The 24,429-nt window shown below is 41.4% G+C and overlaps 1 protein-coding gene across 2 annotated transcripts; it reads right to left on the bottom strand.

The window, feature by feature from the left end:
* Positions 1-1,400: 1,400 nt before the first annotated feature.
* LOC135479020 (WD repeat and FYVE domain-containing protein 2-like) lies at positions 1,401-22,908 on the bottom strand. Of its 2 annotated transcripts, none has more exons than XR_010445811.1 (12): positions 22,757-22,908; positions 21,104-21,171; positions 20,851-20,924; positions 15,132-15,186; positions 12,407-12,557; positions 11,554-11,666; positions 11,023-11,149; positions 10,346-10,451; positions 9,919-10,020; positions 9,145-9,275; positions 8,234-8,337; positions 1,401-7,119 (listed from the first exon to the last, which is right to left on the bottom strand). XR_010445811.1 is itself a non-coding variant. In XM_064758722.1 (12 exons), exons 1-12 carry the CDS (start codon positions 22,906-22,908, stop codon positions 7,090-7,092), a joined length of 1,218 nt encoding a protein of 405 aa, XP_064614792.1. In that variant the 3' UTR covers positions 1,401-7,089. The 2 variants fall into 2 exon arrangements, 1 of the variants encoding a protein (XP_064614792.1); XM_064758722.1 differs by having other exon boundaries at positions 8,234-8,342.
* Positions 22,909-24,429: the final 1,521 nt, after the last annotated feature.

Here is a 24,429-nt window from a genome sequence, read left to right as displayed (position 1 = left end):
TGTGTAGACCATCAGCAGCCAATAATAAAAGACACAGGTTCAAATCCAGCCTTGGACAGACCTGTGTAGCATATGTTGTACCTGCTGTCTCTTCCTGTGTTGACCATCAGCAGCCAATAATACAAGACACAGGTTCAAATCCAGCCATGGACAGACCTGTGTAGCATATGTTGTACCTGCTATCTATTCCTGTGTAGACCATCTGTAGCCAATAATACAAGACACAGGTTCAAATCCAGCCTTGGACAGACCTGTGTAGCATATGTTGTACCTGCTGTCTCTTCCTGTGTTGACCATCAGCGGCCAGTAATACAAGACACAGGTTCAAATCCAGCCTTGGACAGACCTGTGTAGCATATGTTGTACCTGCTGTCTCTTCCTGTGTTGACCATCAGCGGCCAATAATACAAGACACGGGTTCAAATCCAGCCATGGAGAGACCTGTATAGCAGATGCTGTACCTGCTGTCTCTTCCTGTGTAGACCATCAGCAGCCAATAATACAAGACAGAGGTTCAAATCCAGCCATGGAGAGACCTGTGTAGCATATGTTGTACCTGCTGTCTCTTCCTGTGTTGACCATCAGCGGCCAGTAATACAAGACACAGGTTCAAATCCAGCCTTGGATAGACCTGTGTAGCATACGTTGTATCTGTTATCCATTCCTGTGTAGACCATCAGCAGCCAATAATACAAGACACAGGTTCAAATCCAGCCTTGGACAGACCTGTGCAGCATATGTTGTACCTGCTATCTATTCCTGTGTAGACCATCAGCAGCCAATAATACAAGACACAGGTTCAAATCCAGCCTTGGACAGACCTGTGTAGCATATGTTGTACCTGCTGGCTTTTACTGTGTTGTATGTCACTGACCATCAACAGCCAATGATACATGATGCAGGTTCCACACTTGGACAGACAATTTGTGGATTGTCTCACTCCAGCTGTTTGGTGATGCTCATGCAATTGTTTGTGGAGTCCTAACATTAATATGGTCATATTATTCTGTCTGAAATAAAGCATTATTATTATTATTATTATTATTATTATTATCATTATTATTAATGCTAGAAATCTTTTCTGGTTTGTCAATAATTTGGGGCAAAGGTCAGGGCTTTACGTTATGGTGTTTCCATGATTTGACAACTGCGATTCTACTACACTGTCAATCCACCCCAGCTATATATCCTAGTGTGATGCGTTACAAATGGGACATGTTACATTTGTACAGGAATTGTGCTGAGTCTGCAGAAACACTCCACATTTGTGATCTCCCATTCTCTGAAGAATTAACGGAGGAGCATTCGCGAATGCAATCTCGTGTCCAGGGAAAGACAGCATGACAGGATGGATGCAGGATAAATTTTCACAGGATAATGATACACGAGCCAAAAATACCACAATCAAATTTTAACATAAAGAACAAACATAAAATTCCATATATTCTTAGTTTGTATTTTTCCCGAAGGATCGATACATTTAATAAGATGTGGGATTGACCGAAGTCAGATTTTGTTTTTTACACAGTCACTTGTCTGGTGACTCAGAAATAGCATTATACAGGGTGTTCCAGAAGTCGCGCACCATTCAGGTTGAGCTTGAATATTGGGCTACAGAGCAGTGTATGGCCCCATCTCTTCCAAACATAAAAACCAATTCAACTCTTTCTTGTACTGTTAGTTTATTAGCCATAATTAACTCTGAAAGAGGGGGAAAAAAATTTTAAATCAATATTAAATATGCAACAGGGAAAAATAAGGAGGAAAATCAGGATGGTGCAGGACTTGTGAGACACCCTGTATATCAGTTCATATTTAATACAACAATAATAATGAATATTCCACTCTTACAAACAGCAGCCTACCGTGCATGCGATGCGTGTCACATAACAATCATTTACAATTATTTAACAATTTTGTCCTTGACACTACAAGCCTTTTAACAAGTTCCCAAAGACCTTTCCTGCACACATTAGGGTGTCCAGTAGTACAACATTCTATATTTCAGACGGGTTACTTTATTTATTTGACAGGTGTTTTACGCCGTACTCAAGAACATTTCACTTATACAATGGCGACCAGCATTATAGTGGGAGGAAGCTGGACAAAGCTTGGAAGATAGCTACAACCATGCACAGGCCGCTCCACACACAGCTAAGTCACATTCTGCATTTCATACATGAGGCTGTAAACTATTCTCCACCAGGTAGGGATATTACACATGCATATGTGAGCCTACATTTCATGTTGGGATATAGTACAGTGGAGGGTGGGATACAGTTGGGATATAGTACAGTGGATGGTGGGATACAGTTGGGATATAGTACAGTGGATGGTGCATTACAGTTACTATCTATAAGTTCAGACATACTGTACATATATCTTGCCTGCAAAAATGCAGGTGACAGACGGTGACAAAGGCCTTAAAAATGATATTTTTGATACAAACACTTCTGCTTTATCGGATAAGAAATGAATCAAACTTCACAAACTTTTAGAACATCACAAAAGGCCTTATACTGATGCTTCTCATACCAACACTTAAGTTTTTCTCACAAAAAAGTAATCAAACTTTACAAATTACTCTTAAGTCACCTAATTAGGGATGAATTAATCAGAATCAAGGGTAATTTGTCGCTTGAAAAATTCTAAATTTTAGGTGAAATATGGAAAACAAGTACTATGTAATACACCCAAATCAATTTCATTTCTGATCCCTTTATATAGTCATATGCATAAAAAACAATTATAAAAGTAACAATTACATATCCAGATTGGGACAAGCTCAATATCAAAAACAAAAAGCAAAAACACAGCAATGCAACAAATCAAAAAAAAAAACCAACAACAACAACAAATATTGTTGTGGACATCTTTTACACCCACTCAGAACATCATTATCCAACTCAATAAATCTTCAGTATTATCAGTCAAAAATGTACAAATGTCATGAATGTTAATTCAAGGTGTTTTCTGTTTTTGTCATACATATGTTGCTTCCCTTTTCAAGGATTTAGCTCCCTTGGTGGTAGGTGTCAGTTCTGTTAACGTTTGGAAGTACCGGTATAACTACGCAGTGTGATGGAATTTGAGCAACCACAGAGATTGACAGTGACCAATCTGCCTGCGTTTTTTCTGAAGGAATCACTGCAATTTGCTTCTGTGCCTTGGAAAACTGACAATTAAGCAAACGGCTACATTTTCAATAGTCCTATATGCTTCAGTCCTGAAATAAGGCAGATGGCTGTACTGTCAAGGGAGGTAAATCCTTGAAAAGGGAAGTAACCTTAGTATTACAAAACACTAATTACAACAGTCTCAATTACACCTAAATGTAATGCAAATAAAAAGAAAGAGGACACTACTGTGCTACTTTTGAGCTCTGCAAAAATCTGTGAACCATTAAAATAAATAAAAAAAAAATGAAAAGTAAAATTTTTTTTCGACCGCCATAACTCTGCACACATAGAGTGCACATCACACTAACTTCTGGAAGTGTTTATTTAAAAAAAAACATACTGAGCATGGGTTCAAAAGTTTACAACCAGTATTCTGCTCTAAACCTAAGGGCTAGGCCCACACCACAGCCATAATAGACCCACTGTACTGCCCTAATAGCTAGGCTCCCTCTATACCAACAAGGGCTTGGCCCACCCAATGACCCCAAGACCTACACTACACAAATCATACATCCACAACAGGTATAGAAGAATATATAATGGGACATACAAGGGACTGAGTATTTAATATGCCCGGACAATTTACATTTGCCATGCCCAAAACTGATTCTGAAAATTTTGACAAAAGCTACATGAAAATTAAACACATGCAATTCTGTAAAATGGATCAGAAGCTAGAGACCACGTGATCTCAGAAGCTAGAGACCATGTGATCTCAGAAGCTAGAGACCACGTGATCTCAGAAGCTAGAGACCACGTGATCTCCTTGATAACAAATGGCAAGGGTGAAGAAAACCGCATGGATTCAGTTGTGTTGTACAAAAATTCAGTGTCTCTGTACTATCCTTGAATCATAGTGAAAACAAAAAACATGTGGCTATTTGTACACCGTATATGCTTTAGTACAATCAACATTTCAAGAAACAATGTACAAACATTTTACATGAATTTCGATATTTTAATTCCAAGAGCAATAGGAATGAAAATTCATCTACAGGACAAGCAGATCCCAGCGTGGTCATAGCAAAATTGTACATGACTGTCAGATATATGTTTGTAAAGATGCAAACATTGTTATCAATCATTTGATTCACTACACATACAGTCAGGTAACTTCAGCTTTGAAATACGGATGATTTTAACATTATCACATTTATATATATATATATATATATAGTTCAACTTTTATCACATGGTCTGGGCTATGGCATACCTGATGTAATCCACCAGATCATTAGCATAAAGCACTTGTGATTTAACGATTTAATCACATAATATACATGTACTGGACTGCACTGTGCATTACAATTTTTTCACTGCACTTAAGCAGCTTTGTCTGTCATTCGGTCAGTCGGTCAAACTTTTGGCATCCTAAGATGCATGGGTCATTCACTTAATGTGCACCTGCGTGTAAGACAACACCAACTTTTTACAGGGTGTCTCAGCTATTGCAGTGCAAATTTGCTGTTTTAGTTTCATTATATCTGGTATTTATAACCCTTTAAGCATTTAAGTTCTGAAAGAGAAAGTAATTTTATAAAATAGCATCCTGCATGCATTTAACTTTTCCTACCTTCATTGACTGGAGATTGGTACTTTGACTGAAAATATTCCCTTGTACTATGTATTCAGTTGATTCAGAATTTACATGACCTTCTCCTGTTTCCTGTTTGGACAGATTACAGCTAATTTCAGCAAACAAAATATCAACAACTTATTAATATTCATGTAGATGTATTTGTATGAGTGCGAGAATTCAAACAGAGTTAACCAAACCTAATCAAAGTTTAAATGTGAAAACAACATGCAATGAAACAAAATCCACCATACCAACTGCAAAACTGAAACTCTGATATACAACAAAATCTTACGGAACTTCCGAAAAAGTCTCTACATCCTGTGCATATATATGTAGAGTATAACTTTCCACGGACAGATTGACATTTGTGTTATTTGACTTCTTGCTTTCATGCTCAAATCACATAAACTGAAAGTCAAATCACATAAACTGAAAGTCAAATCACATAAACTGAATGACAAATCACATAAACTGAATGACAAATCTCAACACTGATTAAAAATTGAAGGCATCAAGTAGGCCTATGACATTGCTTGCCATTTTCTTCAATTATGACATCTTTAAAAGCACAGTCATCTCCCTTTGTTGCTTCATGCAGAAATGCATCATACAGAGAAACATGTACCCCTACATTTGAAACTATTGTTGAAAAAAACTTTTTAACAGAGAGACGGAAGGTATAAGATAGGTATACTTAAATCACAACAGCTAAAACTCAAGCTACTTTCTACACAGACATGCATTTGAAAAGAAAAGAACAAATAAGAAACACTCAAAATTACATCATCAATAATATTTAACATGAACACAACAAACTGGATCAGCAACAGGTGTAGCAGTTTTCATGAAATTTTCCACCCAAAGAAGTGTTAAATTTCTCTACTTCATCTATATCACATGTTAACTACACATATCTCGCTACACTTTCTCTTTGTTTCGGTAGTATATACAACAAATAAATTCTGGACACATACATGTACGTTTTACTAGTTTGACCTAATAAAACCTTGGGTATTTGTCGAGCTGAAGAAAACTTGAGTTTCATTTGAACGTAATGATTCGCCAGCAAGAAATTATTTTTGCATTAAATACCTGGTTTACTGTGACAACATCTACGAAAGCAGGGTAATGCCCCTTACAGCAGGTAGGCCATTACCCATTGACACTGCATGACTGGGCAACTTTATTTGCATTTTAACACAATTGTTTGGGTTTTTCAAAACAAGCAAAAAACAGAAGTTTAGCTAATTTTGTGTTTTATAAAATCCAATTCTACTGAAGAATTACAATAATAATTCAGACGTTTAGATTTTCACAATGGAAATATTTCTGAAGTAATGACACCAGCGCGCCACAACAGGATTATCCTACCTTCAAGGGAAGCAATTCTGGTTGCCAAATAACCACAAATTTAAAAAGTACATGGATAAATATTAATTTATATACACTGCATTTCATTGGTTCTTCAGGCCAGACCAAGTTTAATTGTTGTTTTACGGGCAGAATAAATCAATGTTGTCAGAAGGTATGAAAACAAAAATAAAACCCCCAAAATGGTCTATTGTGTGAGAAATTTATCTGGTGAAGACATATTTATATGATCAGAAAGCCTTGAAAAGCAGGAAATCCATAAAAAACATGGAGATCAAACAAAATAAAAAGGTCTTTGAGTCGGCCTGCCAGTAAAAGACAAAGTTAAACTGGTGTTGCCTAACATTCTGTTAAAAAAAAAAATGGCGCATTATTTTATGTGTGTTCTCGCAGATTAACTCTAAACCAGGCACGTTTATGCAGATAAATACTTCTGTTTTCACAGCCAAATACTCCATTTTTCTGTACAACAGACTGCAAAATGTCAACAAATATAATAATTGCCAGCTGAAAATGGTATACTTATGTTCTGTTTTTGGTGTGACCATCCTACCATACATTGTACAAACTAAATGCTGAAAACTATGATTGTGTATAACTTTCCATAATTTGTGAGGATACAAAAATCCTTTTGATTTTGACACACATCCAGTTGTAAGTTCCTGCATCTTTAGAACAACTACTGCAGCTGTCTTCAATTCTGACCGTTGATGAAGGAACACAAGTATATAAACAGAAATATGTTTACCCCTAAACTAGCAGTTTTATTTAATACCACATCAAAATTACATACAAGGAAAATAAATAAAAAAAACTGTTGTGAATACCTAGATTTATCTCCTTTGGCGTAAAATGTGTTTACAGAAACATGTCATAGATAAACAGAGAAGTTGAGGAACACAACTTGACCCTACACAGGTCTTTGCACATAATAACGGCAGTCTCCCATCGCCGGAGGCATCAGTGTAACACGCTACTCATGTCCCAAATCTGAAAGGAAAGACACAGAGTTTGATTAGCTATCTGGTCAATCAGTGATTGGATATTGAAATATACGGGGTCATACATTCTCGGATCATGAACAACATCCCTCAAAGTTTTATCACATTAAATTCTGAAATATTTCTTTATCCTATGTTTATCTTTCATTTTGATTTCTGGCAAGCAACGGCAAATGTTTTAAAGGGAGACAATCTAATACAGGCTGCACACAAATTTACACTTCGAATCTTGTGGCTCATTAATTCATTTTGACTAATCCATTCAAATGTTTTTACTTAAAGTGGGTTGAATTTATTTATTTACCTAATTATGCCTTATTTATATATTTTAAGCAACACAAGTATTACTCCTGTACAGACATTAGAGCGCACAGTAAGACTTGGTGATTTAGGAAACCAGGCAGTTTGGAGCTTTTGTTTGATATAAATCAAAGAAAACAATTATAGGACTTTGTGCAATTCTTGTTCAGTTAAAAACCTGGAAAGGTCCAGATAATCAGAATGCTGAATTGCACATCTCAGTTTGATTTTTATCCTGCCTTGATGAGAGCAAAGGAATATTCTGGCGAGTTCTGTGCTCTTGTTTATGTCTTCAGATTATCATAAATTATAAGCTTATAAGATTATCATAAATTATAAGCTTATAAGATTATCATAAATTATAAGCTTATAAGGTTATATAAAATCATAAGTCCAGAAAAGATTTTATATGTGTTTAATAACACACGCACACCCTTTTCAGTCCCACTATTTCTGTTAAAATAAACAAAATGCTGAAGTTTATTTAACATCACTCCAAATTCGATACTTGAAAATGAGGAAATGACGGAGAAATAAACAATACCCAAACGCACATTTTCATTATCATATCAGTTAAAATAAACACATCGTAAAGGGTCTTTTTTTTTCCCTTTCATGTCATCTTATTTTGAGCTTTTTTTTTTGGTCAGATATAAAAAAAATGGCCTCTTCGTACGACCATGTTATGTACAATTTGTCCATTTTGCGCATACACACAGTAATGTTTTAACATGTGTGGACTTTTCCTTAAATGGGCATATTAACAGTGATGAAGATTTGAACCTTGACCTGGTCAAACTGACCTTAACAAGTCTGTCCTTCCCAACTGTCAGAAGGCGCTTTTTTGTGGGATCAAGATGCATATAGGTCACACAATGTCGCGTGTCATGGAATGTCGCTAATGGAGCTTTACTGAAACAGAGAGACACACAAAACCTAAGTTCCCTACCAGATCTTAACGCCTAACATTTTTTGAAAACCTTTTTTTTCACAAATATCTAAATTAATACTATATTTCACATTAAGTTTAGCATTTTCCCCATAACACATTTTGCTTGATTCTGACTGACTCATCCAACTTATATTGCTACTTTTGAGGTGTTTGGGCCATTTGATTAATTTCCTGTCAGAAAAACTATCATCTTCATAAAGTGAATTTGATGCACATGCATTCTCTTTATCTAAACTGCTGATTATACATCAGTATGGCGGCAACCTGCGGATGGTTGTGGGTTTCACCCCGGGCTCTTCCCAGTCTCCTCCCACTGTAATGCTGGCGTACATGTATCCATGTACGTGAAATATTCTTGAGCACGGCGTAAAACACGAATCAAATTAATGATTAAATAAGTACATTTGCACCGGAACATCAGTGGTGAGGCTATGCCTAAACAAACCAGTGTTCGTCACATGGCTTTCAGCATAGAGAGTGGCACATACGCCCTCACTTCTCTTAAAGTCAACAAACCAAGCAAATTCAGAGAATATATATCCCCTAGTAAGCAGAGTATGTAAAACTAATGTGAGAGTGAATGCTGACTTTCATACTTCATCAGAAGGTTTCCCAAAATTTAATCAAAATCAGACAATTTATGGTGTAGCTGTTGGATGGATAGGAAAGCATGACAGGCAGGCGGATCCAACTTAACATTCCTGGCTTCTGCATGGGATAAAAAGGACATTTCCATTGACTATGATGTCTAATACTACTTACTCATCGTCCGTAATCTGTGTGTGACAGTCATCACAGACCCTGACATCATACTCGTACCCCAGGGGTGGCAGGGTGGATTTGTTCATGCTGCACTTACTACACACTGCCCGGCCACACTTTCTACAGTGATGCTGCAAGTACACAGGCAAAACATTCTAGTGTGGACACCGGAAACCACTGTGATGTGGTGCGGACACCAGAAACCATTGTGAGGTGGACACCAGAACCATTGTGATGTGGACACTGGAAACCATTATGATGTGGACATCAGAAACCATTGTGGTGTGGACACCAGAAACCATTGTGAGGTGGACACCAGCACCATTGTGATGTGGACACTGGAAACCATTATGATGTGGACATCAGAATCCATTGTGCCATGTGGTCCACAGAAAACAACGTGATGTGGACACTGGTGTTAAATCTCAAGTAAGCTCATACATAAGACTTACTTACTTATTTATTTTATTTCATTGTTGTTTTATGATGCATAATACTTATAACAAGTCAGCTGACGTCAGTGGTTACAAAATGAATGTGCTTCAATATTATGTTAAAATTGGATAACATTTGAAGAAAGTATAACATGGAAACCAGCCAGAATCAGAATCCAAACTGAACTTTGCTGGTTTTCAAACGTCATCTAAAGAGCTTAAACAAAATATATTTATGAATAATGAAAGAGAAGAAATTGAGGTAAAAATATTTTAACTGTAATTTGAGAAAGCCCCTACATGTATTTAGCAGGTACATGAATACACACACAGCCCTTACTTGTCGGTTTCCAATAACTTTTTGATCCCACATCATTTTCAAGTTCCAGAAGAATGGTGCTGAACATTTTTCACAGGCATCACTCTCCGCCCAATCAGGAGTCTGGAAAATGTTAGAAGACTTATAAACCGTAAATGTAACATGTGTAACAAATGCCATTTACACCACAAATGTAACAAGCTTGACAAAGACATTTAAACTGTAAATGTAACATGCCTGACAAAGACATTTAAACCACAAATGTAACATGTGATGAAGATATTAACACTGTGAATTGACATGTGACCAGTTTTATTGTACAAAAGATTCTATACAACTTATGTGATTTGCTTTTGTTTCCAAGTCTGTGAGAGAAACTGAAAGCCGAATATTTAATACCTTTGACCCAATTTATTCTGTTTTGAAAGCATGACAAAATTCTGCTTACCTCGGATCTTTTGGCGTCCATATTCCAGATAACGAGGACTGTGTCATCACCGGCAGACAGCAGCTGCTTTGAGGCAGAGCAGTAGGCAAGAGCTTGTACTTTGTCACTGAAATATTTTAATATTTATTTATTTAATTCACTGAAGTATAATGCATGGCTCATTTTTCGTCAAACATTACCTGAATCTAAGATTCTCGTAATGTTATCTGGTGCACTCAAGAATACTTCATTGATACGACCACAGGCAGCATTATGGAGGGAGGAAACTGGGTAGAGCCGGGGGGAATCCCACGACCATCAGCAGGTTACTGGCAGACTTTCCCACGTATGGCCGGAGAGGCAGAGCAGTGAGCTGTGACCGCCTTGGTGAAAGGCTCCTAGTTCATTGCCTTATGCTGGCACTCTAACCACCTTGGTCGCCTCCTACCCCTTAGCCAGAAGAAGTTGGTCTTACGGTTTTACATGATTTATTATCAGCTAAAGGTAATTACTCTTCTAAAGTACAGTTTGTTAGGCAGGCCAATTCCAGGGAATTTTATGAAAAAAATGAAAAATGTAGGTATATAAGCATGCTGGAAGTATCTTGTTGAGAATTATTTGTCTGTCTGCTGCTGTACACATCTTCAAAACCAATGATGGCCTGGTGACAGATTTATTATGTGAGTCTAAAGACTTACTGGTGACCTTGAAGTTCAAAGGCTGTCCCTTGCCGACCTCCAATGTCCCAGACAATAATGGACTGGTCAAAACTACCAGAAAACAACAAGCTTCTATCCATGTCCCATGCTAGACTTCTCACACTACCTGTGAAAATATTCATCAGAGAGTTGTGTAATGTAGAAGAACAAACATCACTGTGCCATTTCAAACATTTACAAATCTAAACGAGTAATGTTATCAAGAATTAGCTACAATTGCATTTTTAAAATTTCAATTTCTTAAATTGTTAAATTTCACACATGTACATGAATGCAATTGGTGTACTCTTAAAAGCACTTGAATATAACATCAACAGCGACATGACATAAAAATTCAGTAAACACATGAAGTGCCACAAAAGTAACTCTTTGCATTAAACAAATTTCTAAACTCTCATTTACATAAACCTCGTAGTTATGTCATTAACATCATTTTAATGCCATTAAACACAAATATTTCTCTCATAAAAGTCTTTAATGAAAACTCTTTAACTGAGAGACAAAATTTACCTGAATGACCTTTGAGCGTTGTTATCAGTTCACAATTTGAGCTTTTCACTTTCAGCACGTAAATTTGGCCAGAGTAATCTCCTACAAAAGCATAGCTGGATTTCTCATCAAATCTAGAAAGATATTTTGTTAAGGATTTATAAAACACTAATATACATACCATATCATTCAGCAGGTGAAATTATATTAAAAAGATAATTTGGCTGTGCACCTGTACCAAGAAGCCTGTCCATCTGCATGCCTATTTAGTATGTCCACTTCATGATAATACATCGCACATGCCAATCAATAATACAACAGTCATTAACTTTGGATCTACCACAATCTGTGTATATAACCAAGTTTTGGAACTTCTGACTTACTTCTTTTATGGGGTTATTCAACAATTTTAAGGTACATGTGTAGTTACATATCATCAGCTTTGAGCATACAAGTAGATAGTAGATGTGTTACAGGAATTATTAGACCTTTCCTAAAATGATGAGAATGCGCGGATGTGCCACTTTCAAAACATCAGCAAAAGCACACGTGCCTTAATTCTTCAACCTTTTCAACCACTCCTGCAATAAAATATTTTGGAGCATTCTGATAAAACTATGGGGTGAAGAGAAACCATTTGCAAAGTTTTATGAAACTTGTATGTTTAATGACACTAACAAATCATTCTTAGCATCATTTACATAATAATTATATGCATAAACTCCACTGAAAAAAGGAGTTTAGTAGTTAAATTTATAGTATGTAATTTTTTAGTTGAAATTTTTCTGTCATTTTACTTTATCTTAAGTCAGAAACTCAAACAGAATTTCCTGAATTATTAACACTGAGCCATCCAAAACTTAAAAAAGGATACTCTAAACAGAGACACCAGGCTGATGTCTGGTATCCCCCCAATCGTCGTCCTGTCTCTGAACAGTGCCACTGGAAGTACTTATCTCTGCTACAACTGAGCACCCACTCAAAGTTCAGCGAGAATCTCACGCTGGCCACACGACCCTGGTGAGCTGTGTAACAAAGGATCAACCAATCAATGCTTAAGGATTAACTTTGGAAGTATTTCTACCCAAATGGAGAGAACAGAGCTTACACGATTGAAAATGTCTTTATGCTAAACTAAACAAAAACAGACAAATACTTTTAAAACCAGCTAAAAAACAAAAAAAAAATTTAAACATGAAAGTACTGTATATGATGTAGAGATTAGCCCATTTGAGTTGCCGGAGGAGATGACAGGGGAGAGTGATCAGCCCCCAGCTGTGCAGTAATCCCCAATGACAGTATGGCTGCTGGCCCTCACCACATGGGGTACATGTAACTGCCCAGGCCTGGACTGAGAGAGGGGTGATTATACACCCACTAGTCCATCTGCCTTCAGTTTAACACAGAAAACACATTTTGTCCAAGGTTCCGAAACTAGATACACCATGTTTTCATACCTCGTTCTCACACTGATGTGACAGTCGACTGCCATGCACTGGACTGAGACATCAGAGTCACATGCATGTAAATGTCTAACTGACAGCTTACTGATTTCAACACTGGCCAATTAGATGCATCTATTTTCACTGACCTGCCCCTAGCAATAGTCACAATTGTGAAATCTTACGCCATATCTAGATTAGCGGATGGAGGTCCATTAATTTACATATGGCCACGTGCCCAGTGAAATCTACATGTTTGTATAGTAATTTAGTGAGACTGCATTTACAGTTAGTAGAATTCAAAACAACTGCCAAAACATCAGGTGGTCGGACTGGGTCTCTGCTGTGATTGACGCTTCTCCTAAACTATGTTGAAATGTCAGAGACTGTGCTGTGTGAAAGGCTGAGATTAGCCATGATATCAACACAACTCAGCCGTTTATATCTGAATACTCAATAGTTATAGTTTGCTACTTCCTCCTCCCAAATTTCCATATAATGAAGGCTATTGTCTTAGACTGGTGAGATCACAAGTTGTGATAAAAGCAAATTGCGTGAAAATGGATTTTCTTACTACAACAAGCGCAAACCTGTAAAGCTGAACCTAAGTCGTAGCAGTGAAGTGTTGAACTTATATTTGTAAATTTGCTTCTAAAACGCATATATGTATACTTTAAACTAGTCGCATATTTGTCATTCAGTGATGTTTTGAAAGATCTACACACTTATCAATGTAGGTCTATTGGTTACCGGTCCATCATCTAAACCAAATCTGCCTGTTTTGACACAACATAATCTTGCAGACCCTATACATACGTGAAACATGCATTCTGGTAGAAGATATGTAGAGATGGTACTAGAGCTAACATTTTGTTGCTCACTGAACTTTGAGCGTGGTTATTGGTTTTGTCACCTGTCACATGCATTCTGGTAGAAGATATGTAGAGATGGTACTAGAGCTAACATTTCGTTGCTCACTGAACTTTGAGCGTGGTTATTGGTTTTGTCACCTGTTCTGTACAATCCTGTGAACACTCCCCCTATCCCACTGTCACCACCCCACTGCCACCACCCCCACTGTCACCATCCCACTGTCACCACCCCCACTGTTACCACCCCACTGCCACCACCCCACTGTCACCACCCCACTGCCACCACCCCCACTGCCTCCACCCCACTGCCACCACCCCACTGCCATCACCCCACTGCCTCGACCTCACTGCCACCACCCCACTGCCACCACCCCACTGTCACCACCCCACTGCCACCACCCCACTGTCATCACCCCACTGCCTCCACCCCACTGCCACCACCCCACTGTCACCACCTCACTGTCACCACCCCACTGCCACCACCCCACTGTCACCACCCCACTTCCATCACCCCACTACCTTCACCCCACTGCCACCACCCCACTGTCACCACCTCACTGCCACCACCCCACTGTCACCACCCCACTGCCACCACCCAACTGCCTCCAACCCACTGCCTCCAACCCACTGTCACCACCCCACTGTCACCACCCCTATGTCACTTTAAACAGTTGTTTTAATACAATGCAATCTGCTGACAACATTCCAGAATTCCATTCATACAAATCTTATCGCTTAACTCTAATGTTAAACTGTACACGTCATGGCCCTGGAGTTGACAGAAGTAACTCTTTTTTAAAGCAGTCCAGTCTAGTCTACTCAGGTTCTTGTGCCAAGAACTCTACTGAGGTCTCACAAGCAAATCTGTAACTTTCTCAGCTTCTCGTGACATACAGGTTCTCATGACATACAGCTTCTCATGACATACAGCTTCTCATGACATACAGATTCTCATGACATACAGATTCTCATGACATACACCTTCCTTTGCATACCTGACTACCTTTACACTAACTGTATTTCACCTCAAATTTAGCATTCTTCACGAGACGCATTTCACTTTATCCTTTCTGAAGCGAACCTTCCTTGTAAGGTCCCTTCAAAGGCTTTTCTGAAATTTGATTTCATTTCTGATCAGAAAAACTTAAGTCTTGGCTTTAAAGGTATCATTTGCTGCTTTGTGCTTCTGAAAGTGCTTTTATGAGCACAAGTACACATACCAAACTTTCCGTGAAATACAGCACCTTATTAAAGTATAATGTGTTTAGAACCTTGAATATCTTACCTAGGTAATCTCTGGTGTGTGTGATTCTGTTGTAGTCATCGGCCAACAAGTATTCCTAAAAAGGTAACATTTAGTAATATTAATATTTATTATTTATTTGATTGGTGTTTTATGCCGTACTCAAGAATATTTCACTTATACGACGGCGGCCAGCATTATGGTGGGTGAAAATTGGGTAGAGCCCGGCGGAAACCCACGACCATCCGCAGGTTGCTGCCAGACCTTCCCACGTACGTCCGGAGAGGAAGCCAGCATGAGCTGGACTTGAACTCACAGCGACCACATTGGTGAGCGTAATATTAATACAATATATTATTATTTAAACGTCCTAAAAAGTTGGGTGATGAACTAGTAAGCTTGTGTTGTTACTTCATCAGAGTATTAAATGGGAAAATGGATTAATCTTGATGAACAATATCACTAAGCATAAACCATCACACTTTGGCAAGTATCTGGCAAGCTTTTCCACACGAGACATATCAATTTTCACCAGCAAAGTGTGTAAGTGTGAGTCGGAACTGACAGAAGCCACAAACTTTGTGTAAGTCCACCTGAAAGGCTTTTTCCCACCACATTGGGGACCAGTGATGTCTCATCACTTATTGGTTATACACAGACTGTTCATCCATTCATTCAAAATGCATATACATTGAAATGAAATATTTCAAACAAAATGTACAGATGTGATGTGACTTACACTCTCTGGGTCACTACAGACTACCGTGGATTCTGGGTGTGACGTCACTCATACCCTCTGGGTCACTACAGACTATCGCGGATTCTGGGTGTGACGTGACTCATACCCTCTGGGTCACTACAGACTACCGTGGATTCTGGGTGTGACGTGACTCATACCCTCTGGGTCACTACAGACTACCGTGGATTCTGGGCGTGATGTGACTCATACCCTCTGGGTCACTACAGACTACTGTGGATTCTGGGTGTGACATGACTCATACCCTCTCGGTCACTACAGACTACCGTGGATTCTGGGTGTGACGTGACTCATACCCTCTGGGTCACTACAGACTATTGCGGATTCTGGGTGTGACGTCACTCATACCCTCTGGGTCACTACAGACTACCGTGGGTTCTGGGTGTGACGTCACTCATACCCTCTGGGTCACTACAGACTACCGCGGATTCTGGGTGTGACATGACTCATACCCTCTGGGTCACTACAGACTATTGCGGATTCTGGGTGTGACGTGACTCATACCCTCTCGGTCACTACAGACTACCATGGATTCTGGGTGTGATGTGACTCATACCCTCTGGGTCACTACAGACTACTGTGGATTCTGGGTGTGACATGACTCATACCCTCTGGGTCACTACAGACTACCGTGGATTCTGGGTGTGACGTGACTCATACCCTCTGGGTCACTACAGACTATCGCGGATTCTGGGTGTGACGTGACTCATACCCTCTGGGTCACTACAGACAACCGTGGATTCTGGATGTGACGTGACTCATACCCTCTGGGTCACTACAGACAGCCAGGGATTCTGGATGTGACGTGACTCATACCCTCTGGGTCACTACTGACAGCCAGGGATTCTGGGTGTGACGTGATTCATACCCTCTGGGTCACTACAGACAGCCGTGGATTCTGGGTGTGACGTGACTCATACCCTCTGCGTCACTACAGACTACCGTGGATTTTGGGTGTGACGTGACTCATACCCTCTGGGTCACTACAGACAGCTGCGGATTCTGGGTGTGACGTGACTCATACCCTCTGGGTCACTACAGACAGCCAGGGATTCTGGATGTGACGTGACTCATGCCCTCTGGGTCACTACAGACTATCGCGGATTCTGGGTGTGACGTGACTCATACCCTTTGGGTCACTACAGACAGCCAGGGATTCTGGGTGTGACGTCACTCATACCCTCTGGGTCACTACAGACAGCCAGGGATTCTGGGTGTGACGTGACTCATACCCTCTGGGTCACTACAGACAGCCGTAGATTCTGGGTGTGACGTCACTCATACCCTCTGGGTCACTACAGACTATCGCGGATTCTGGGTGTGACGTGACTCATACCCTCTGGGTCACTACAGACTACCGCGGATTCTGGGTGTGACGTGACTCATACCCTCTGGGTCACTACAGACAGCCAGGGATTCTGGATGTGACGTGACTCATGCCCTCTGGGTCACTACAGACATTCTGGGTGTCACTCATACCCTCTGGGTCACTACAGACAGCCAGGGATTCTGGACGTGACGTGACTCATGCCCTCTGGGTCACTATAGACTACCGTGGATTCTGGATGTGACGTGACTCATACCCTCTGGGTCACTACAGACAGCCAGGGATTCTGGATGTGACGTGACTCATACCCTCTGGGTCACTACAGACAGCCAGGGATTCTGGATGTGACGTGACTCATGCCCTCTGGGTCACTACAGGCAGCCAGGGATTCTGGATGTGACGTGACTCATGCCCTCTGGGTCACTACAGACAGCCAGGGATTCTGGATGTGACGTGACTCATGCCCTCTGGGTCACTACAGACAGCCAGGGATTCTGGATGTGACGTGACTCATACCCTCTGGGTCACTACAGACAGCCAGGGATTCTGGATGTGACGTGACTCATACCCTCTGGGTCACTACAGACAGCCAGGGATTCTGGATGTGACGTGACTCATACCCTCTGGGTCACTACAGACAGCCAGGGATTCTGGGTGACGTGACTCATGCCCTCTGGGTCACTACAGACAGCCAGGGATTCTGGATGTGACGTGACTCATACCCTCTGGGTCACTACAGACTATCGCGGATTCTGGGTGTGACGTGACTCATACCCTCTGGGTCACTACAGACAGCCAGGGATTCTGGGTGTGACGTGACTCATGCCCTCTGGGTCACTACAGACAGCCAGGGATTCTGGATGTGACGTGACTCATACCCTCTGGGTCACTACAGACAGCTGCGGATTCTGGGTGTGATGTGACTCATACCCTCTGGGTTACTACAGGCTACCGCGGATTCTGGGTGTGACGTGACTCATACCCTCTGGGTCACTACAGACTATCGCGGATTCTGGGTGTGACGTGACTCATACCCTCTGGGTCACTACAGACAGCTGCGGATTCTGGGTGTGATGTGACTCATACCCTCTGGGTCACTACAGGCTACCGCGGATTCTGGGTGTGACGTGACTCATACCCTCTGGGTCACTACAGACTATCGCGAATTCTGGGTGTGACGTGACTCATGCCCTCTGGGTCACTACAGACAGCTGCGGATTCTGGGTGTGACGTCACTCATACCCTCTGGGTCACTACAAACAGCCCTGGATTCTGGGTGTCACTCATACCCTCTGGGTCACTACAGACAGCCAGGGATTCTGGATGTGACGTGACTCATACCCTCTGGGTCACTACAGACAGCCAGGGATTCTGGATGTGACGTGACTCATGCCCTCTGGGTCACTACAGACTACCGCGGATTCTGGGTGTGACGTGACTCATACCCTCTGGGTCACTACAGGCTACCGCGGATTCTGGGTGTGACGTGACTCATACCCTCTGGGTCACTACAGACTATCGCGGATTCTGGGTGTGACGTGATTCATACCCTCTGGGTCACTACAGACTACCGCGGATTCTGGGTGTGACGTGACTCATACCCTCTGGGTCACTACAGACAGCCTTGGATTCTGGGTGTGACGTGACTCATGCCCTCTGGGTCACTACAGACAGCCAGGGATTCTGGGTGTGACGTGACTCATACCCTCTGGGTCACTACAGACTACCGCGGATTCTGGGTGTGACGTGACTCATACCCTCTGGGTCACTACAGACAGCCAGGGATTCTGGATGTGACGTGACTCATACCCTCTGGGTCACTACAGACTACCGCGGATTCTGGGTGTGACGTGACTCATGCCCTCTGGGTCACTACAGACAGCCAGGGATTCTGGGTGTGACGTGACTCATGCCCTCTGGGTCACTACAGACTATCGCGGATTCTGGGTGTGACGTGACTCATACCCTCTGGGTCACTACAGACTACCGCGGATTCTGGGTGTGACGTGACTCATACCCTCTGGGTCACTACAGACAGCCAGGGATTCTGGATGTGACGTGACTCATACCCTCTGGGTCACTACAGACTACCGCGGATTCTGGGTGTGACGTGACTCATGCCCTCTGGGTCACTACAGACAGCCAGGGATTCTGGGTGTGACGTGACTCATGCCCTCTGGGTCACTACAGACAGCCAGGGATTCTGGGTGTGACGTGACTCATACCCTTTGGGTCACTACAGACTACCGCGGATTCTGGGTGTGACGTGACTCATGCCCTCTGGGTCACTACAGACAGCCAGGGATTCTGGGTGTGACGTGACTCATACCCTCTGGGTCACTACAGACAGCCAGGGATTCTGGGTGTGACGTGACTCATACCCTCTGGGTCACTACAGACAGCCAGGGATTCTGGATGTGACGTGACTCATGCCCTCTGGGTCACTACAGACAGCCAGGGATTCTGGGTGTGACGTGACTCATGCCCTCTGGGTCACTACAGACAGCCAGGGATTCTGGATGTGACGTGACTCATGCCCTCTGGGTCACTACAGACAGCCAGGGATTCTGGATGTGACGTGACTCATGCCCTCTGGGTCACTACAGACAGCCAGGGATTCTGGGTGTGACGTGACTCATGCCCTCTGGGTCACTACAGGCAACAATAAAATGTCATGTTTTAAAACTATTTTATATGTGGGAAAAATTCTAGAAAAAAAAAATGAAACCATACATACATGTATTTGCCTTAAAACACCCTTACAGGTGTTATTGACCAGTTTCTGTCACCAAGACCCTGAGATAAAGTTAATGAAGGCAGAGGAATTTCAACGGTTTGCTATCCTAGGCCGGCAAGTCATACATGTGACATCACAGTTTTGTGAGTCTAGCTGTGCACCAAGATTGAGAAATGGCTGCACAGGGAAACACTTTAGGTGCAATGCATAAATACATATATGCATTTATCTGATTGGTGTTTTCACCCTGCTCAAGAATATTTCTCTTAAACAACGACGGTCAGTATTATTGTGAGAGAAAAGGTGAATACATATGTGCAACCATGCACCGTTCATTTCGAACCCTTCTGTTTCCTTACACCTGAAAATCAGGGATCTTGACCCCTTGGCTATGACTGCCTACTGACCTACCCCCTCAACACCTTCCTTCCATCTTAACCCCTTGGCTATGACTGCCTACTGACCCACCCGCTCAACACCCTCCATCATAACCCCTCAGCTATGACTGCCTACTGACCCACCCGCTCAACACCTTCCTTCCATCTTGACCTCCTGGCTATGACTGCCTATTGACCCACCCCTTCAACACCCTCGCTCAATCTTAACCCCTCAGCTATGATTGCCTACTGACCTACCCGCTCAACACCTTCCTTCCATCTTGACCTCCTGGCTATGACTGCCTATTGACCCACCCCCTCAACACCCTCGCTCAATCTTAACCCCTCAGTTATGATTGCCTACTGACCCACCCCGTCAACACCCTCCCTCCCTCTTGACCACTTGGCTAAGACTGCCTACTAACCCACCCCCTCAACACGGACATGCACAAATCCATACGCCATGCACAAGCAGATTTCAAATTGGGGACACATGTCCTCATGGTTTACAAAAATAACCATGCATACATAGATAATTTGTACAAATATTGTACTATACTCACAGATATAGTTCCATTGTCCAAACCAACAAATGTCCTGCGGGTCTGTTCATTGTACGCCAGTGATGTGGCTGCAGCTGAGGCAGGGAAATATGAAGAAAACGAATGTAGAAAAATTATATATGTATGAAGGATGTGTACACACTGTACAGCAAGATGATGTTTACAGATTTTTAGGGACTTACAGCTGAACCTTACGCCCTGTTCAAAGAGAAAACATGTATTACAAATAAATCTGAGGATTATGAGAACTTACATGGTAATGAGTGACAGATACTGGGCCAGTATTGGCCTGTGTCCCTCCTCAACCAAACACGCACAGTTCTGAAAGAAAAAAACACACCAGAACATCAATTTAGGAGAGAAGAGTGAGTCAACCAGAACAGCTACTAATGGACAGAGAGGTGCAGGGATGTGTTGAGTTTCTGCCAGTGACAGCTTTTTATTGATAACTCCAGGCATATGAATGAATGAAAGACTGAATGAGTTTGCCGAGATTTGCCAGCGACCTCTTACTTTGACATAAGTTTTTGCAACCTGTTAGTCTGAGATTGTTCTGACATTTGATTTGGTAAAATTTGGTTCAGACAAGGACATGGCCAAAATCCAATGTCAGAGTGTGTTCCATTAGAAAGCCTCATGTAGTTACCTGCCATTGTCAAGTACGTCAAGGTTCTCAGAATAGCAGGTTGGTTTGAGCATTACCAAGAAATCGAGGGACCACGCGGTCTAGCAAATAACAAATCAACATTGTCCTTGGAATAAACTGACAGATGAAAAGGTAAGCAACATGTGCATGTGCAAACATGCATGGCAAAGACCATGGAGACATATTTGAGGGGTATTTTTGTTACAAACGCTGTGACAACCTGCCATGGCAACTGCATCGGGTTTTGAAATAGAGCGCACTCTAACTTTGGTTTGGGGCCATCATTGGCTAAACAAAATTTTGCCAAGCCTAATGTCAGAGTAATCTCGGATCACCAAACTGTCAGTGGTGTCAGTAGACTAATTTTTCCCCATTGTTGCAAATGTAAAATGACCCTGCTTTACCCTTCAAGCCTTACTGTAGTTACATTTTGAGGGTATGTGAGAAGAGGTTTGGGTGATGGGGAAAGAAAGCAGTTGGGCCAGCAAGGTTGTTTTACACATTAGACTCACAGGTGGGGTTAATACTAAGTCTAAACATGTGGGTACATTGTATTTATTTAAGTCTTTACAATGTTGTACGTAATGACCCAAGAGTCTCTCACCAATGCGGTCGCTTTGAGTTCAAGTTCAGCTCATGCTGGCTTCCTCTCCGACCGTAAGTAGGAAGGTCTGCCAGCGACCTGCGGATGGTCGTGGGTTTCCCCCGGGCTATGCCCGGTTTCCACCCACCATAATGCTGGCCGCCGTCGTGTAAGTGAAATATTCTTGAGTATGGCGTAAAACACCAATCAAATAAATAAATAAAATACAATGTTGTATTTTGGTAGTTACCTACATGTATATCCAAAATCTCGTTCTCATATTTCCATGTTTCATTCGAAGTGAACACCCAAGTCCCTAATCTTAATGACAAATGAAGACTGCCTGCAAGTGATATTTGCTCAGTGTCAGAAGGGTAGTTTCTCGCCAAGAAATTGTATGTGAACTTTTAATACTGTGTAAGGTCTAGTTCACAAAGAAGGCAGTGGTCTCCGCGCATCAGTAAATATAAGCCGCATCAGGCTATGTAGCTTGTACCCAATTTATCAAAATACCTGTGATCTTTTAACATTATTACATGTCTTACGACACAATGCCAAGTTATACCGTGTAGCGCAGCGCAGAACAAATATCAATGACAGCCATAACAAAAGTGGGCCGGGGGACGCACAACTTCACAACTTGACAGTTGATTTACAACAGTCAAATCTCGACTTACTTATCATCAGAGACGGTGATGACACCATCCTCTCGGGGGATAATTACAGCGGCGTTCACTTCGTCGTTGATACCCTCAAGTTTGTTCAGCAGAACGGGTTTTCTTATGTTCCCTTGTCTGCCTGAACTCGAGGGTTTGATTTCCGCAGCCATTTTGACTGAAGAGTGTATCACGTGACAGCCTACAGTTCGGCAATCATAGTTCCTCCTTCCCATTGACACATATTTCTGACATTTAAAAAAAAATGTTTCAGAGATATTCATCAAATATTTTGCATCATTATACGCTGATAGCATATACTCTAAAAACTGATCTTAGCCTATCGTTAAGGTTAACAAGTCCATTTATTATAAAAGTGTAGCCATTTCCAACCGCATGACACCCTAATCTAGAGCCTCACTATTACCGCATAAGCGGTCACGTGAAAATGACCGCGATTATCCAACTAACAATGTTCGCATAAGCTCCAAGAATGTTACGGTTTAAACAGTTGACATCTTTGTTTCTTTCTCTAGCATTTTAACCACCATGTGGAATGTTAAAATTAAATTTAATTCGTTAAACTGATTAATTTACTGATGCCGAAGTCTGAAAAACGTTATGTGCCGCGTACAGGAGTCAGTGCTAAACACTTCTGACTTATCGACTATTCATATCATCTGGGAGTAAAGATATTACCATGGAGGTATATATGGTTATATCTATATATGTATATTCCTCCATGATATTACTGATCAATCCACTGGGAACATATAATCATTTGCCCTATATATATATATATATATATATATATATATATATATATATATATATATATATATATATATATATATTATATTTATTATGGGTACTGTGCCTCTTTCGTATAAGTGAAACATTCTTGATTCGACGATGCCGTTTAACAAGTCAAATAAATAAATAAACGCTTTCACATCGAAACAGATCACTTTTGTGGCTTAATTAGAGCGCCCGCCTCGAAGTCGGGGACCCGGGATCCTGTGATTAAGAGATGGATATCTTAATTCCAGCCGAGATCAAACCCGCGGGTCGGATCATACCACAGACTTTAAGCCCCTCACAGCTTCTGAAAGGGTACGTAAATACAGGTAGAAAAAAGTCTGATTCCGAAAGGTATAAGCACTACCGGCAAAATGAAATGAACAGCTGTAAAGGTTGAAAACAAGCTGGAAAAATAACAATTCCACTGATTCCAAGACACAAGTGAAAGGGCGAAGCGAAAACTGACAAGACGTTGGAAGAAAGAAAAGGCAGGACGACGGAAAAGAAACAGGCAGCAAGCTATTACAAATAGGTCTGGCACCCTGCAGACCCCACCCCAATCACCAGAGGATTCACAAGCTGCCTTGGCTCCTGTAGCACGCTCAAGGTTGGATGCAGGTACTAGTAGGGTGGGAGGGGACAGCGCCATGGCTCACAGGAGAATCATTCAGCTAGAAGACAAACTAGAGAGAAAAAAAAAGCTCGACTGGCAGAGAAGTACAGACGACAGTATTACAGGACTGTAAAGCGGGCGCTTTTACTACACAATGTTCTGTCTCAAAACCTGACGACATCTTACAAAACAGGAAAGAAGTACAGGGCCAAGCAAACAGTTCTAAATGTCATACAAGGCAAAATCTTGAGAAATTATGGACTTCTTACGGCAGCAGAAC

Source organism: Liolophura sinensis, chromosome 12 (genome assembly GCF_032854445.1).
Source record: "Liolophura sinensis isolate JHLJ2023 chromosome 12, CUHK_Ljap_v2, whole genome shotgun sequence".
Classification (NCBI taxonomy): Eukaryota; Metazoa; Mollusca; class Polyplacophora; order Chitonida; family Chitonidae; genus Liolophura; species Liolophura sinensis.
This window is presented reverse-complemented; position numbering and strand designations above follow the sequence as displayed.

Excerpts from the sequence above, each read along its gene's own strand:
- LOC135479020 (XM_064758722.1), bottom strand. The coding sequence starts at position 22,908 with ATGGCTGCGGAAATCAAACCCTCGAGTTCAGGCAGACAAGGGAACATA. Across the intron at positions 10,452-11,022 it reads TTTGAACTTCAAGGTCACCA|TGACAAAGTACAAGCTCTTG; the intron begins GTAAGTCTTTAG and ends AAAATATTTCAG. Across the intron at positions 8,343-9,144 it reads ACACAGATTACGGACGATGA|TAAAGCTCCATTAGCGACAT; the intron begins GTAAGTAGTATT and ends TCTCTGTTTCAG.